This window comes from Heptranchias perlo, chromosome 3 (genome assembly GCF_035084215.1).
Source record: "Heptranchias perlo isolate sHepPer1 chromosome 3, sHepPer1.hap1, whole genome shotgun sequence".
NCBI classification, from domain to species: Eukaryota; Metazoa; Chordata; class Chondrichthyes; order Hexanchiformes; family Hexanchidae; genus Heptranchias; species Heptranchias perlo.
The window spans coordinates 60,002,251-60,020,304 of record NC_090327.1 but is presented as its reverse complement, the minus strand read 5'-3'; the positions used below and the strand labels follow the sequence as shown (position 1 = coordinate 60,020,304).

Below are 18,054 nucleotides of genomic sequence, written 5' to 3'. Positions count from 1 at the left end.
TCCAATATCTCTACTCCCTACTCCTCTAATGCAACATTAACTTCATCCTCTTCTTTCGTGAAGACAGATGCAAAGTACTCATTCTGTAACTCAGTCATGCCCTCTGCCTCCACAAGAAGATTTCCTTTTTTGTCCCTAATTGGCCCCACCATTCCTTTGACTATCCTTTTACTTTTTATATGTTTATAAAAGACTTTTAGCTTCCCGTTTATGTTACCTGCTAATCTTTTCACATACTCTCTTTGCCCTTCTTATATCCTTTTCCAATTTCCCCTGCCTGGTTTTCTACTGTATTCTGTACCTGACATTTGTCATAAGCTTCCTTTTATTTTAACCTCTATTTCCTGGTCATCCAGGGAGCTCTAGCTTTGGATGCCCTATTTTTTTTCTTTACAGGAATATGCTTGGTTTGTACCCGAACTATAGCCTTGAAGGCCTGCCATTGCTCATTTACTGTTTTCCTGACCAATCTTTGTTTCCAGTCCACCTCTGCTAGATCCCTTCTCACATCACTGAAATTGGCTCTCTTCCAGTTGAGTATTTTCACCGTTGATTTTTCTTTGTTCCTTTCCGTATCTACCTTAAACCTAATTATATTATGATCACTATTACCCAGAAGTTCTCCCATTGAAACACACTCCACTTGCCCTGCATCATTCCCCACAACTAGATCCAGCATTGCTTCCTTCCTTATTGGGCTAGAAACAAACTGATTAAGAAAGTTCTTCTGTAGACATTCTAGGAATTCTTCACCCTCCTTGCCCTTTACTCCTTTTTCCCCAGTCTATATTAAGGTAATTGAAGTCCCCTACAATTACTGCTCTATTATTTTTACATTTCTCTGTGAAATTTGCCTACAGATTTGCTCCTCTATCTCCTTCTCCTTATTTGGGGGTCTATAGTAAACACCCAGTAATGTAATGGCTCCTTTTTTGTTCCTTAACTCTAACCAAATAGATTCAGCCCTTGAACCCTCTAGTATATCGTCTCTCTGTAGAACTGTAATATTATCCTTGATCAATACTGCTACCCACCACCCCTGCGCAACCCCCCCCAACCCCCGCTTTCTTTTTTCCTTCCCTATCCCTCCTGAATACATTGTAGCCAGGAATGTTTAGTTCCCATTCCAGCCCATCTTTAAGCCAGGTCTCCGTTTAGTTACTATAATCATAACCCCACATGGCAACTTGTGCCAGCAGCTCATTAACCTTATTTGTAACACTTCTCGCATTAACACACATGCATTCCAACACCATGCTAGTCGGCTTTGCTTTTTTTCTCCATCTAATTCCTGCTCTTTCTACACTATTCTTTATTCTGTTGCTGTTTACCCCTCCTAGTTTTCTATGTACCTTGTCTCTCCTCTCTGCTGCTACATCCTGGTTCCACCCCCCACCGTGCCAAATTAGTTTAAACCCTCTCCCACAGCAATAGTTAACCTCCCCGGGAAGACATTGGTCCCAGCCCTGTTCAGATGCAATCTGTCCGGCTTGTACAAGTCCCTCCTGCCCCAGAACTGGTCCCAACTTGGCACACACTCAACTGCTCGCCTCACCCTCATTCACTCTATCTTCTTGTAGGATGAATTGGCACACAATGCCCAAAGACCGATCATTGGAGGGAGAAATCTCCACCGTTAAACCCCTCAACTGATTCGATGACTAGGCAATGGAGCTCATGGACAATCAACTCTTGACACGGGAGATGGCAAGGTCGGCAGCATCTTGCCGCGCCAGGTTAGTAACTGAGCATCTACACTACCGTCCTGGTGTGCCTCTAAAGCACCACACAGTCAGAGCTTTCCATCCCCTTTCTCTGTCTCCTTAATCCTGAGGGATTAATGCTCGCCCAGTCTAACCTTCTACCCTTCTTTCCTGCAGAACTGCCACATCAATGCGGGGAACAGAAGGAGAAAGATAATGATGGGGAGAAGAAGGAGGGGCTCCATCACTTTTTCCCTCGTTGCGTATGCAGGTAATGATGAGGAAGAGCAGCATGAGGACCAGCCCACCCACCAATTGCAGCTATTTCATCCTGCCCTATGTTCCTCTGCCTCAACCCCATCCAATTTATAACTTGTAGCGCTTGCTTCCTCTCTCCCAGGCACCATCTCAGAGACTTTCATCTGGGGGGAATTGGATAGTGGAAGTGAGGATGTGGCACTGCATGATTCACAGAGCACAAAGACACAGGAGGAGCGGGTGAAGATGTACCCGTTTCCCAGCGGAGGCTGAGGGTAAGGCTGCATTTGAATTTGTGGGACCCAGAACGCATGGGTACTCGCCTGAAAGAAAAGCATGTCTGAGCAACATCATATCTATGTGCAGGCTCCATAATCCGAGGAAGTGCTCCAACTGACAGGTGTGACTATCGAGTCTACCGCTGTTCTTTTCAGCCACACGATGGAAGCTTTGTCTTACTTGCAGGCACCAGTGGAGCGAGCATCAGCTTCATAATGTTCTGCAGCAGATCTCGAGGTAAGAAGGGGTCTGAGACAAGTTGGTGCCTCCAACTCTGCGAAGCACAGAATGTAGCTCCGGAGGCAATATGGGACAGCATGAATCGCAGCTTCCAGATTGTGGTGACTGCTGTGTCTTCGGGCTTTCAGGATTTGATGGCTGCCATTAGACCAGCCATCCCACTGATCAGTGGACCCACAGGTCCAGGGCCTAGTGGAATGGTGACAGCTAGAAACCACCTGCCTGATACGGCCATCTTTCAGGACACCAATGGATGCCAGGCCTCCGGCCTTCCCCCTCAGAGCATCATGCCAGTGGAATGTGGGAGGCAAGACCAGGTTACCTGGGGCAAACACCAAAGATGCAACCAGCAATGCTTCCCTGCAAGATGCAATGATAAGGTTACCTCAGTCCCATGAGCCTTTTGTAGAGCACGAGGAACCAACCTCCACCCGCAATCCCGGCCCTCCGGTACCACCCAGAAGAAGCATGAGTAGAGGTAAAAAAAAGGCATTTGTTTTTTAAAAATTCGTTCATGGTACGTGGGCGTTGCTGACAAGGCCAGCATTTATTGCCCATCCCTAATTGCCCTTGAGACGGTGGTGGTGAGCTGCCTTCTTGAACTGCTGCAGTCCGTGTGGTGAAGGTTCTCCCACAGTGCTGTTAGGTAGGGAGTTCCAGGACTTTGACCCAGCGACGATGAAGGAACAGCGATATATTTCCAAGTCGGGATGGTGTGTAACTTGGAGGGGAATGTGCAGGTAGTGTTGTTCCCATGTGCCTGCTGTCCTTGTCCATCTAGGCAGTAGAGGTCGTGGGTTTGCGAGGTGCTGTTGAAGAAGCCTTGGCGAGTTGCTGCAGTACATCCTGTGGATGGTAAATACTGCAGCCATGTTGCGCCGGTGGTGAAGGGAGTGAATGTTTAGGGTGGTGGATGGGGGCTGCTTTGTCCTGGATGGTGTTGAGCTTCTTGAGTGTTGTGGAGCTACATTCATCCAGGCAAGTGAAGAGAATTCAATCACTCTCACCTCACCTCACCATATGTAGGTGCCCAGAAGAAGCAGTGTTAAGAGGAGGTTGATTGTGTGCACTTTGGATTGCACTGTAATAAAATAGAATGTGCTTGGACATGGCACTTTATTCCTGATGGAGGTTAGAATCTTACAACAGTGCACTTATGCAATACTGATGTCTTCGCTCAGGTGGATGATGATTGGCATGATCATGTAGGGACAAAGAGGGCTGATGATCATGTGATAGGATGGGTAGTGGTTTAAGGGGCTGTCCCTTTATTTGAAAGAGGGAGAGAAGGAGATAAGGCTGAGGTGTCAAAGCTAGATTGTGTTCCACAAAAGAGAAGTCTTCAGTGATAACATGTGATGTGATACCCCTTACAGTAAATGCTGCCTGAGACTCCATTGCTCCATCCTGTGATGCTCCTCCTTCTCTGTGATAATAGTAAACAAGAGTATTTCCTGCTCCTGAGAAAACCTGAGTGTGGATAGGGGTGGAGGTGGTGGTGCCTGAAAATCTTCTGGTGGGCTGACCCTGAGAGAGGCAGTCAGAATCAAGTGAAGGTCTTTGTAGAAAAAATGACAAAAAAAGGTTCAAAAAGTATTTCCAAGCTGCAAAAATCACTATAAAAAGTTTCCAGACTCTTCAGGCTCACAAACTCCTCACTTACGTCTATATCAGCCGATCCTGGCAGATGAAATGTCTCATAATCTCAGTCTAAGTTACCCAGAGTAAAATAGTAGTGCAAACCCACGAAACTTGGAGCTGCTATGTCACTGGCTTGCGCTCTGACTTATGCAAATGAGGTTAGCGGAGATTTGGAGAGTGGATTGCGAGAAGGCTCAAATAACGTGAAGAAACTCAGGGGAAGCATCTTAAAGTCACGGGAACACCTCGATTTTAAAATTCTCATCTTTGCTTTCAAGTTCCCCCATGGCCTTGCCCCTCCCTATCACTGTAACCTCCTTCAGCCCTACAACCGTCCAAGATCTCTGTGCTCCTCCAATTCTTGTCTCTTGCGCATCCCTGATTTTAATCGCTCCACCATTGACGGCCATGCCTTCAGCTGCCTAGGCCCTAAGCTCGAATTCCCTCCCTAAACCTCTCTGCCTCTCTACCTCTTTCTCCTCTACCAGGGCTGGAGCGCTTCAGCTATGAAGAGAGACTGGGAAGATTGGGTTTGTTTTCCTTGGAGCAGAGGAGGCTGAGGGGGGACATGATTGAGGTGTACAAAATTATGAGGGGCACAGATAGGATGGATACTAAGGAGCTTTTTCCCTTTGTTGAGGGTTCTATAACAAGGGGACATAGATTCAAGGTAAAAGGCGGGAGGTTTAGAGGGGATTTGAGAAAGAACTTTTTCACCCAGAGGGTGGTTGGAGTCTGGAATTCACTGCCTGAAAGGGTTGTGGAGGCAGGAACCCTCACAACATTCAAGAAGCATTTGGATGAGCACTTGAAATGCCATAGCATACAAGGCTACGGACCAAATGCTGGAATATGGGATGAGAGTAGACAGGGCTTGATGGCCGGCGCGGACACGATGGGCCGAAGGGCCTCTATCCGTGCTGTATAACTCTATGACTCCTCCTTTAAGACACTGCTTAAAACCTACCTCTGAGCAAATTTTTGGTCACCTGTCCTAATGTCTCCTTGTGTGGCTCGGTGTCAAATTTTGTTTGATAATTGCTCCTGTGAAGCGCCTTGGGACATTTTACTACGTTAAAGGCGCTATATAAATGCAAGTTGTTGTTATTGTTGTGCTGTTCCTGCAGGGTAAATACTCCAAAAATGAGGAAATTCACCTCCATTGTATAATTGCAAGTTTTTGTACGGTGTAAAGTGCTTTCCATGCCAACAGTGTGTCGTTACCACATAGTAGAAGAGCCTTTTCTTGCACCAGCTTCGGTGTGGCCTTTCTCTGTGAAGTGCAACATCAATGTGGTAGATTGCCAATTTAGTACCAAATTATGGTCCGTTTTGTGTCACAGTTCAGATTACCTAAAGTGATTTAACTTAGGACCCTTACGCTGTCAAAGAGAAAGTGAATACTACTTTGAAAGTTGCTGGGTTGGGTGGGGGGGGGGGCGGTGGCAGTGATGATGGCAGCTTTGAAAGGGAAGGGAACAGTATCTGAGGAGAGGAAACCATTTACAATGTCAGCTAGCATGTGGGCCAGCAACGGAAGTTGAGTGGGCAGCAGTTTAATGGGAAATACGTCAAGGGAGGAGGAGGTGGGTATCGCGGACAAGAAATGCTTGGAGGGGGCATGAAGGCAGATAGGAGAGAAACTGGAGAAATATTTGGGTTCAGGGCCAGAGCAGGGGGGAGAAGATTTTGCTTGGTAGGCAGCAGGAAAGGTGGGGGGGAGCAGCAGAGGTAGCTGAATGGATTATATATAACTGCATACAATTTTGGTCTCCTTATCTAAGGAAGGATATACTTGCCTTAGAGGCGGTGCAAGGAAGATTCACTAGATTAATTCCTGGGATGAGAGGGCTGTTCTATGAGGAGAAATTGAGTGGAATGAGCATGTACTCTCCGGAGTTTAGAAAAATGAGAGGTGATCTCATTGAAACATATAAAATTCTGAGGCGGCTTGACAGGGTAGAGACTGAGAGGTTGCTTCCCCTGGCTGGAGAGTCTAGAACTAGGGGCATAGTCTCAGGATAAGGGGTCGGCCATTTAAGACTGAGACGAGGAGAAATTTCTTCACTCAGAGGGTTGTGAATCTTTGGAATTCTCGACCCCAGGGGGCTGTGGATGCTGAGTCGTTGAGTATATTCAAGGCTGAGACAGATAGATTTTTGGACTCTAGGGGAATCAAGGGATATGGGGATCAGGCGGGAAAGTGGAGTTGAGGTTGAAGATCAGCCATGATCTGATTGAATGGCGGAGCAGGCTCGAGGGGCCCTATGGCCTACTCCTGGTCCTATTTCTTATATCAATCTTAGTGATAAAGAAGTCATGAATTCATTGCACTTGTTGTGGAGATGACGGTGGAGGGAACAGGGGAGAGGAGTTACAGGAGATGGTTGGTAGTGGAAAAACGAAGCCGGGGTAATCTTTTCTTTCCAAGATGATCCTGAAGTAGTGGGCTGTTTTGGCAGAAGACAGCCTTTCATCAAGAAGACTATTTAAGTACTTGGTATGAATGTCAAAAGCATTTGACTGCAAGCCTGCATAATTTATTGTTAGGCCCACATCTAGAATATTTTGTGCAGTTCTGGAAAAGGATATTAAAGCATTGGTGAGAGTTCAGAGACGATGAATATAGATGATTCTGTGAAATAAAGCTGTAATTTAGGTAAAGAATTGAACATATTTCATTAGAGAATATAAGATTGAGAGTGAACATGATCCAGGTCTTTACAATGCTGACAAGCATGGAAAATATAGCTGTATCTTAGCATGGATAATATAGATGTACCTTTCTGGTAAAATTTTCAGCATTTATGCAATGGCTCATTAGCTGCTTGAAAAGCGTTAAGGTTCATCATTACAGGTGCACTTTGACTTACTGCTATCTTTTTCTTTACCACTAATGAAATTGTATTCTCATGAATCACATGTTTAAAGCCACACATTCATGCAATATTTTAGCATTTCTTCCATTTTTCCCAACAGAGGGAAATATAGCCCATAGAGCCAAAATCAGTTTAGGTTGCACGCCTAAAATTACAGGGTGTCAGGGTTGTGGAGTAGTCAATTCAGTAAAAAATATTAACACAGCTATAAGCGCATTAGAACATAAACTTAGCAGCCCATCTGTCAATGGCTTTTACCACAGGCGTCAGAACATATTAAAGATAAACTCGTCACTATATGGAGTCATGGCATAGTAAATGCATACTACTTACTACACGGAGTCAAAGCACAGTAAAGAACACAATTTTACAATATACTCTTGTTCTCATAACGAAAATGAGAGTCTGGTTATAAATCAATAAGTATATCAATCCAAATCCAAGCTTTATAATTTCAAATACATTAGTATCAATTGCCACAGAAGAAGACTCAGCTTGTTGCAGCAAAATCAAAGTATTTCCATTGCTACACAGCACAGGCAGAGAGCAAAACAAAGCATTAAGGCCAGACTCAGATAATAAATTAATATGCAATGATTGCTCAAAGCTGGATCAGGAAACTTACTTCCTGCCTCATTTCTTCTTCCTATTTGAAAGTTTAAAAATCAAGTATTATTTAGACAAAGTACATTCATATAATTCCTCAAATGTTCTACAGAACAAAAAAAATCTTGCAATCATTTTCAAATGAGTGGCTTCCTAGCCTGCAGGTAATAGTATATATTTATAAAAAGAAATATGTACAAAATTACAGTTTCAATGAACGATGTTAGCAGTGACTATATATGCAAAAAAAATTACTGAGGTGAATTCTTCAGATCTGGTCCCGCTCTGCTGCCATAGCTTTGCCAGAAGTTCGACGGAAACCCAGTTTACACACGTAAACAGGGTTTCCGTCGCACCTCCAGCGAAGTTACAGCGGCAGAGTGGGAGCAGCTTCGAGGAAATTCCCAGCCAATATCTCCTTTCAAACTTCAGTGTATTCAGGACGAGAAATTATAGAAAAGAATTATAGAAACTTGCTAATGTCTACCTTTCCACACTGTGTAATTGTTTCTCTGTGATATACTTTCAACTATTAATAAAAATTGATCAAAAACGAGACACTCAATTGGAGAGACCAACTGCATTCACTTAATCAATCTGTTGCATTTTCTTAATTGGACTTTTAATTCACTCATAGAATAATCTTACTTTCAGTAACTTCATCAGGCCTTCCAGCTGGACCATTAATTCTCGACGGCTTTCTTGCAGTGCTGACATCCTTTGTTCTAATTCGTCTTTTCGCTGCCTGTGAAGTGTACATCAAGAACTAACTCTTAATCTAACACATATGTACATCAACTTTTGAAGGATCTGACAGTTTTTCAGCAACAAAGTAGAGAAAATAAAATTACAATGTTTTATCTTATTCAAAGAATGCTGTTAGCTGAAGTGTCTTGTAGTGCCAACACTCTTCAAAGTTTATTTTAATAATTAGGTATTTTCAGAAAGGTGTCAAGGTGAAGATACAATCGAGATTTTATTCCAACCTAAATTTCCTCATGTCTTCCTGGTGAAATCTTGGGACCTCGCAAAATTACTTTGTGCCATTTTATCAAATTTCATATCATGCTTGTCCATCTCCTGTGACATTGCACACAGGGAATCAAGACCAAGTGTGAAGGATTGGAGTCCAGATGATAATTGGACCATAGTGTGCAGACATAATTCAGTCCTCATTTTCAAGTGATTGGTCTTGATTTTAATTGCCACTGGGTTTCCAACTGGAAACTGCGCTGGTGAGTTTATTTCCCGCCCACCTGTGGCGGAATGAGACCCAGCCGATTTCAATGGCCTGGCCTCATTTAAATCCCACCAGCTGACTTTGCACAAATTTCCGAACGGGAAGTGGTGGAAAATCGTGCAGCCCAGAAGCCGTCCACCAACATCAGGTAAGTGGCGGCATCGGCTGCTCGGTCATCCTGCGGGGATCCCACAATCAGGACGATGGGCTGGGGCGGGGGGGCACGTTTGCGGTAGTAGAGGCCTAAGATTTCCTTGTGGGAATCAAAGGAGCACTCCTGTTCCTACAAGGAATGTGGAAAAAAAAATTAATTTCCCTTTTTGGGCCTCTTCCGGGCCCGATCTTCTTCGTCACTGGGTTGGCCTGACAGGAAACACATTGCCGCTTCCCGCTCAGGCTGCCTACCAAACATTTCAGTTGGGTCCCGATGACTTCACTGGGACCCGACATGCATGTATTAAAAAGGAAATCTCCGGCTTTGGATGGGTATCCTTGCCGCCTGCTCAGGACAGCAGCGAAATGGGAACCTACCCGCTCCTGACAGCTTCAGAATGGGTAAGTAGCCGGGCGATTTTAACTGCCCACCTGCTTGGTGGGTAGGGTTAAAATTGCTCCCATACATTCTGTCCTTATTTTTGTTTTTCCATTAAAAATTCCTATGATCAAATTCAAAGTGAAAACTACCTATGTAGACTGGCCATGTTGTAATTACAGCCTCCCACCAGTGATGGCACTAAAGGGGAAAACAATTTGATAAGGGCCGTTTTTTGGGTGGGGGTAGCGTGATGTGCTAGTACCTTGTGTCCAATGGTCCCTAGGCAGGCAGCACATGAACTTTGTGCTGCCTGCTACTTACCATGATATCTCCGTTCAGCCAGCGCGACCCGCACTGCTGAGAGGCTGCATGGAGAATGAGGAAGTTGGAAATGGGGTGTGCACAGCGCACGTCATCAGCAGCCTGCGCCTCTTAAAGGTGCAGGTGCACATTTCAAATGGCAGGTACACAGCTTACTTGGAGAAGGGAAAGATGGCCACAAGGATAGCAGGACCGGCACGAGAGAGGGCTCCATGCTTCTCCAAAGATGCTCTGGAGGCCCTGGTGGAAGGGGTGGACGAAAGGAGGACCAACATTTCCCCGCAGGGTGGCAGGAGACCAGGGGCATTGGCAGGCTGTGGCACAGGAAGTCAACTGCATTGCACCACGCACGTGGGTGCAGTGCCGAAAGAAGTTCAATTATTTGACACGAGTGGTCAAGGTGAGTGAATGCAAGTGTCAAGTGGCACATCCTACCAACTGCACCACTGGTCCATGCATCACACTCCCCGTCACCCACCCACCAATAAACACTGCCCACCCATATGCAATGCTGCATCTCACCCGCACATAGTACCACATTTGCAGGCCATACAACCACCACTCACAAGTCACACAAACTGGTAGCTATTTGACCACGACAGGCACATAACCCACACACCTTGCAGGATACTCACTGACACACTGTCCTCTGTCTTGCAGGAGAAGGTGGCATATAACAGCCGGCAGCAGGAGGGACCCGAGGGTAAATGGGCACGCTTACACATCCTCACCCTCCTAGAGGAGACAGTGCTTCGGATCATTGGGCGGGCCCTTGCTGCAGCCATGACAACATGTCGCGCTGGAGGTCCCGATGAAGGGGGTCTCTGCATATCTAATCCTCCTACTCCTTTCCCACATCTCCCTCCTTCCATAATCTTTTCTGACTCACGTGCTGCAGATGCTGTCAGCACGCACGTCTTACTTGTTCCTCTCCCCGCTCCACAACTCAACCTGTTTCCCTTTGTTATTGAAGATACCCAAGAACACATGACAACACCGTTCGAGGAGGAGGAGGGGGACACTGAAGCCACACTTCACTCGATCTGACACTTGCTTCCACCAGCTCAGAGACTGACACTGCGCGTCCTTTAGAGGCTAGGTTAAAGGCGGGATCTGCACGTGGTGAGACACCGAGTGCAAGTGCGCAGGAGCCGGGGCGGGGGGAATGGGTACCACAAATGGCAGCTCGCCAGAGGGAGAGGTCACTCACTAGTTCTGCTGCAGAGGAGTCAGATGAGGACTTTGATGGGCCAAGCTACAGAAGACGGCTGATGGGCGTACACCACCAAATGCATGGGGCACTGGAAAGCCTGTCAGAAAGCCTGCACACAATGAGAAGGGGCATGGAGGAATCCAGCTCCAACTTGGTACACATGCAATATGCGTGCAGTCATTGGCACCCTGCACCATGGGGAAGCCAGCAATGTGAGCAAACCCCAGTGCTCGCTTATTCTGATTGTCTCTGTGGAGAGGGAAGGTGATGAACCTGTTTCTCATCTGGTGCAGTGCGTCTGTGACCTCCCTAATGCAGCATGCACTGCATACTGCAAGATGTTGCACATTTGCAAGCAGAGGCCTGAAATGATCCTGAGCCATAGAAATTCAGCGCCATGGTGATCTTCACAGCCATAGGCAATGCTGTCCTTGCTCTGAGGTTGCAGTTGTGGCCGCACCAGTTGACAGATCTCGATCACGGCTTCCTTGGTGAACCTCAGGCGTCGGATGCAATCCTCCTCGGTCATGCTGAGGTAAGAGAATTGGTCCCGGAAGGCCCTCATTGGGTAGAGCCTCCTACTCAGTGCCCTGCGCCTCCTCGTCCTCTGTCTCCTCGCAGCTTGACCTGTTTTGCGTGCCCTTTCCGCATGCTCCCAGTCGTGCTCAGTGCCCAGCGGGAGCCCAAACAGAATGCCCATGGTTGTCCGGAACGTTGTTCAACCATGGTTGTAACTTTCCGAACCATCAAGGCAGTACCTGCCAAAGCACTCTCAAATGTACTCTACGAACTCTCAGTAAGTATAGGGAGCTTCAAAAAACACTTGCTACTCCACCAGCAACCAGAAGCAATAATCCAGCAACTAACTTGCAACACCTTTAAATAGCGCTAGTGGGGGTCCTCCAGGCACTCTAAGACACGTTCAGGTGTGCGTGATTAAGACTGTGCGTTGAGTTGAGCGTTGAAGTCCAAAATGGTGTCCATCACTTTAAATCAGTGTTGCACACTGATTGTACGCATTTTCTCCCTACTTTACATGCTTCCAGTGTTCGGTGTTTGCGTATGCACTAACTCCTGTACCAAGATGGCGTCCGGCGCACGTCACGCTGGAAACGTGCGTGTGCATCCAAGACGCATCTTGGATGTCAGAGAGGCCCTGTAGTGCCGAAACAACGAGCGCTACACAGCCCAATTTAGCACCCTAAAAGTCTACAAAAGCAGACTCCATTAGAAATATGGGCCTAGGAATTTATAATGAAAAAAAGTTGATAGAAATGCATGGATATGTTAGATTTTTAATATATTATATAGAAGTTGGTACTATAATTGTTTTGTAATTGGAGCTGTTGTCACCTTTTGGGAATTGTTCTTGATATATCATGTTCATTTTTCTTTATTGTTTGGTTTGCAACAACAACAACAACTTGCATTTATATAGTGCCTTTAACATGGTAAAACGTCCCAAGGCGCTTGTATGGTTTTAATTGTCAATGAAAATCTTTAAAAAGTATTAAAAATGAAATGTGACCAGGTGAATTGAACAATAATATTAATAGCAATAAATGGCAATGCATATGCAAATATTTTGCAGTTTTGCATTATTTTATTACAAATACTGAATAATGGATCCCCAACGGATCAGTAGGTAAATACATCACATGGTTTAGTAGTGAGCCATAAAGTAACACAGAACTTTACAGCACAGACAGGGGCCACTTGGCCCATTGCACCTATGCTGGGTCTGTGAAAGAACTATCCACTTAATCCCATTTCCCTGTCCTTTTCCCCTACACTTTACCATTTTTCTTTTTCAAATATTTATCCATTTCCATTAACTCATTTTATGGAGCACCCTTACAGCCAGTGGAAAGAAGAGACTTTTAATCATCAATTTTATTCATCAATCTAGGCTGGCAAACATACTGGCATCAGAGAAGAAATGAAAGTTCTAATCCCACTGTCAAACTTTGTCCTATTTTCCTTAGAAAAATTTAAAACTGTTTTACATGCTTTTCTTTTTGTTTGAGGAGGGGAAAGAGTAGCAGAGATTTTTTTTATTTTTATCATTATAATGTCACATATGAATAATGTAATGATACATTTTGATGCAATTTACACCACTGCACTAGTTGTTTGCAAACAAACAAAAAGAAGTTTGTTAAACGTATACCATTTGACGAAAGGCCATCGACCTGAAACATTAACTCTGTTTCTTTCTCCACAGATGTTGCCTGACTTGCTGAGTATTTTCAGCATTTTCTGTGTACCACAAAGCTACTTTCCTCCATTGTTTTGAAATATTAGAGTCATATACATGCATACTGGTTCTATCATCAACTGAAAATGAATAATATTTTAATGGATACGTTCGCACAGTGAAATTATAAGTATATTTCTATTTATTATATGACAGCTGGACATCCTATTGTTTACTAGGAAATGCCAGTCTTTTTGTCATCAATTTATATTTTGTTAACAGTATCATCCCTACTGTGACAATAGTCCAATGTAATATTGGCAATACCACGGGTTTTGATGTTAAATCAGCCATTTGCTAGTAGTCCTGGATCCTACAGCGTCTAATGAGTTCCAGAGGCATTTTTATAGTTTAAAATATTGAATATGAATATGTCCTGATGATAATCAGCAAGAACCAACAACTATTAAGTTTGTTTCTGCATTAGCCCAGTCTAAATACAACTTGTATCACCCAACATGCTATAAATTGATGACTTATTCGTTGTCTGTGGTGAATAAAACTGGTTCTGGCAGCAGCTTAAGAAATGTAACAGGGCAAATAAAAAACATGCAGCACCTTCATAAATTAACATCCATATGCCCTCCCCCTCTTATTGACATTTGAAATGTTTATTGTAACTTCAGAACTGCTGCTTACATACTTAAGAATTCTATATTAGTGTTGCTGTGTGCCACAGAAGGTCAAGATGCTGGTTTGTACCCATCATTCCTCACATGATGAATTCCTAATCCTGGCTGCACTATGGGAACATAGGAACATAGGAATATAGGAACAGGAGTAGGCCATTCAGACCCTCATGCCTGCTCCGCCATTTGATAAGATCATGGCTGATCTGTGATCTAACTCCAAATGGGCCATATCCCTTAATACCTTTGGTTGCCAAAAAGCTATCTATCTCAGATTTACATTTAGCAATTGAGCTAGTATCAATTGCCGTTTGCAGAAGAGAGTTCCAAACTTCTACCACCCTTTGTGTGTAGAAATGTTTTCTAACCTCACTCCTGAAAGGTCTGGCTCTAATTTTTAGACTGTGTCCCCTACTCCTAGAATCCCCAACCAGCAGAAATAGTTTCTCTCTATCCACCCTATCTGTTCCCCTTAATATCTTATAAACTTCAATCAGATCACCCCATAACCTTCTAAGCTCTAGAGAATACAACCCCAATTTGTGTAATCTCTCCTCATAACTTAACCTTTGAAGTCCTGGTATCATTCTAGTAAACCTACGCTGCACTCCCTCCAAGGCCAATATGTCCTTCCGAAGGTGCGGTGCCCAGAACTGCTCACAGTACTCCAGGTGCGGTCTAACCAGGGTTTTGTATAGCTGCACATAACTTCTGCCCCCTTGTACTCTAGTCCTCTAGATATAAAGGCCAGCATTCCATTAGCCTTATTGATTATTTTCTGCACCTGTTCATGACTCTTCAATGATCTATGTACCCGGACCCCTAGGTTCCTTTGGACATCCACTATTGTTACCTTTTTACCATTTAGAAAGTACCCTGTTCTATCCTTTTTTGATCCAAAGTGGATGACCTCACATTTGCCTACATTGAATTCCATTTGCCACAGTTTCGCCCATTCACCTAATCTATCAATAACCCTTTGTAATTTTATGTTTTCATCTACACTGCTTACAATGCCACCAATCTTTGTGTCATCGGCAAACTTAGATATGAGACTTTCTATGCCTTCATCTTAGTCGTTAATAAATATTGTGAATAATTGAGGCCCCAAGACAGATCCCTGTGGGACTCCACGAGTCACATCCTGCCAATGTGAGTACCTACCCATTATCCCTACTCTCTGTCACCTATCGCTTAGCCAACTTCCTAACCAAGTCCGTACTTTTCCCTCAATTCCATGGACTTTTATCTTAGCTAACAGTCTCTTATGTGGGACCTTATCAAATGCCTTCTGGAAGTCCATATAAATAACATCCATTGACGTTCCCCTGTCCACTACTTTAGTCACCTCTTCAAAAAATTCAATCAGGTTTGTCAGACACGACCTACCTTTCACAAATCCATGCTGGCTCGCTCTGATTAACTGAAAATTCTCGAGGTGTTCAATCACCCTATCCTTAATTATAGACTCCAGCATTTTCCCCACAACAGATGTTAGGCTAACTGATCTATAATTCCCCGGTTTCCCTCTCTCTCATGTCTTAAAAAGCGGAGTGACATGTGCAATTTTCCAATCTAGAGGGACAGTTCCTGAATCTAGAGAACTTCGAAAGATTATAGTTAGGGCATCTGCAATGTGCTCACCTACTTCCTTTAAAACCCTGGGATGGAAACCATCTGGTCCTGGGGATTTGTCACTCTTTAGTGCTATTATTTTCTTCATTACTGTTGTTTTACTTATGTTAATTTTATTGAGTCCCTGTCCCCGATTCAATATTAATTTTCTTGGGATTTCCGGCATGCTATCCTCTTTTTCTACTGTAAATACTGACTCAAAGTAATTATTCAACATGTCCGCCATTTCCCCATTGTCAATGACAATATCCCCACTTTCAGTTTTTAAGAGGCCAACACTGCTCCTGACCACCCTCTTTTTCCTAATATAACGTCAAAAGTTCTTCGTATTGGTTTTGATATCCCTTGCAAGTTTCTTTTCATATTCCCTTTTTGTAGCTCTTACTATCTGTTTTGTGACCCTTTGTTGATCTTTGTATCTTTCCCATTTGCCAGGATCTGTGCCATTTTTTGCCTTTTTGTATGCCCTTTCCTTATGTCTTATACTGTCCCTTACCTCTTTAGTTGTCCATGGCTGTTTTTTTGGCAAGTAGAGTTCTTGCATCTCAGGGGTATAAACCGGTTCTGTATCACGTTAAATGTTTCTTTAAACATTTCCCACTGATCATCAGTCGTTTTACCCATTAACAGATTTGCCCAGTTTACTGTGGACAGTCTCTGTCTCATCCCATTGAAGTCGGCCTTACCCAAGTCTAGAATCTTAGCAGCTTATTCACTTTTTTCCCTTTCAAACACTACCTTGAACTCAATCATGTTATGATTGCTATTGGATAGATGTTCACGCAGAGACAAGCTCTTAACTAAATCTGGTTCATTACTCATTACTAAATCTAATATGGCTTGCCCCCTTGTTGCCTTTAGGACATACTGCTGTAGAAAACTATCCCGGACACACTCAAGAAATTCACTACCTTTCTGACAGTTGCTAGTCTGCTTTTCACAATCTATGTGAAGGTTAAAGTCCTCCATTAAGACCACTATGCCTTTGTTACACGCTTGTCTAATCTCTGCATTTGTACAATCTAGCACTTCAGAGCTGCTGCCAGGGGTCCTATATACAACTCCCACTATAGTCTTAGATTCTTTCCTATTTCTCAATTCAACCCATAAGGTCTCTGTTGGCTGCTTATCCCTCGTTATATCCTCCTTTATCATTGAATTGATTTCATCTCTAATCACTAAGGCTACTCCTCCCCCTCTTCCATTTTCCCCATCTCTCCTGTAGACCTTATAACCTGGTATATTTAGTTCCCAATCCTGACCATCCTGCAGCTATGTCTCAGTAATAGCTGTCATACCCTCCAATTTGAATTTGAACCTGTAGTTCATTTAATTTATTCCTTATACTCCGTGCGTTTGTATATAGAACTCTTCGTTGGGCCACACACCCTAGCCTGTCCTTCAGCTTTGATGCTGGGTTAATCGCTTTGCACCTTCTAGTTTTCACTTTATCTGTAGTGCCTAAAGTACACTTTCTTCCTGCTGCTCTACACTTTTCCCTTTCACTTGTTCTTGAACAACTATTTGTATTATTTGTATTGTAAATTTCCCCTGGGTCCTCCCCTATCTTGCTTCTCTCAACTTTACTCTCTTCTGACTCCCCGCTCAGGTTCCCATCCCCCTGTCACTCTAGTTTAAACCCTCCCCAACCACAATGGGAGGCACTAACTGGAAGTGAGGATTTTTTCACAGAGAGGGATAATTAGAGGATGACTCACATGTTGGTCGAAGCTGGGAATAAGCTGTCTGCCTGACTTTTTCAATAGTAAATGGAATGTATGTGTGTAAGAAGAAGCAACAAGAGGGGGAGGAAACGGTTAATTTTACATTTTTTAGAAGCAGGGCAAGAAAAATATTTTCGTACCACCACTTTGAAAACAACCACTTCATGCCAATTCAAATGTATAGTGATTTTAAAAATCAAACTGATGTATAAGGCCATGGTCTCTCTGCTAGTCCTATGTGAAATGAGTTTGGGCAGTTTCAATCCGATTCCTTGTGGCCATGGCTCACAGCACAAAAATCCAATCTCACTCAGAGATGCTTTGGGGATGACTTGTGTAGGGAGTGGAAAAAATAATGCCTCTACATTAAAGGATGTTCTTCTGAGGTTAGGATAAAGGCACAAGGAAAAGTGTTACTTTGTTCAATCTGCAAGTGCTCAAATTCCTACATAATACCAGGCACTGCGTTCCAAAAGTAATTCAGTGCGGTAAGTGATTTTAGATGTTTTCAAATGATAAAATGCTTTGCAAACACAGACTGCAATTAAATTACAAAAATACAAGTTTGGTTCCATAGAACTGACACCCCTCACCTTGCTGAGAAGAAAAAAAAATCACCAATAAATAGCAGGTCACAACAAAGTCATATACATTGGACACCTTGCAACACCAGTGGTTTATTTTGCTTTTTGCTGAAAAATCATAGAAATGAAGCTACTTTGGGCAGATTTTAGCATTATTCGGAATGCTGATTATACCCAAGACTGTATATTCAAGCAGCAGTTCAGTATCATTCAATGCTTTGAATAGGGTTAATCTGATTAACGTTCGTTTGATTGATCACGCCTGTCAAAATTTTGGCTGGTTCTGGTCTATCCCTATGTGATCGGACCG

The 18,054-nt window shown here is 43.7% G+C and overlaps 1 protein-coding gene across 11 annotated transcripts in view; it reads right to left on the bottom strand.

Moving 5' to 3' along the window:
* dtna (dystrobrevin, alpha) overlaps positions 1 to 18,054 on the bottom strand; it is a 199,490-nt gene that overhangs the window by 30,180 nt on the left and 151,256 nt on the right. For 6 of the 11 annotated variants that reach the window (XM_067979851.1, XM_067979859.1, XM_067979892.1 and 3 more), the window contains 2 exons: positions 8,255 to 8,351; positions 7,626 to 7,646 (listed from right to left, as the gene is read on the bottom strand). In XM_067979851.1, the coding sequence (XP_067835952.1) occupies positions 7,626 to 7,646; positions 8,255 to 8,351 (118 nt within the window). The remainder of the gene's footprint in view (positions 1 to 7,625; positions 7,647 to 8,254; positions 8,352 to 18,054) is intronic. The other 5 variants (XM_067979894.1, XM_067979865.1, XM_067979874.1 and 2 more) reach the window with 1 other exon arrangement.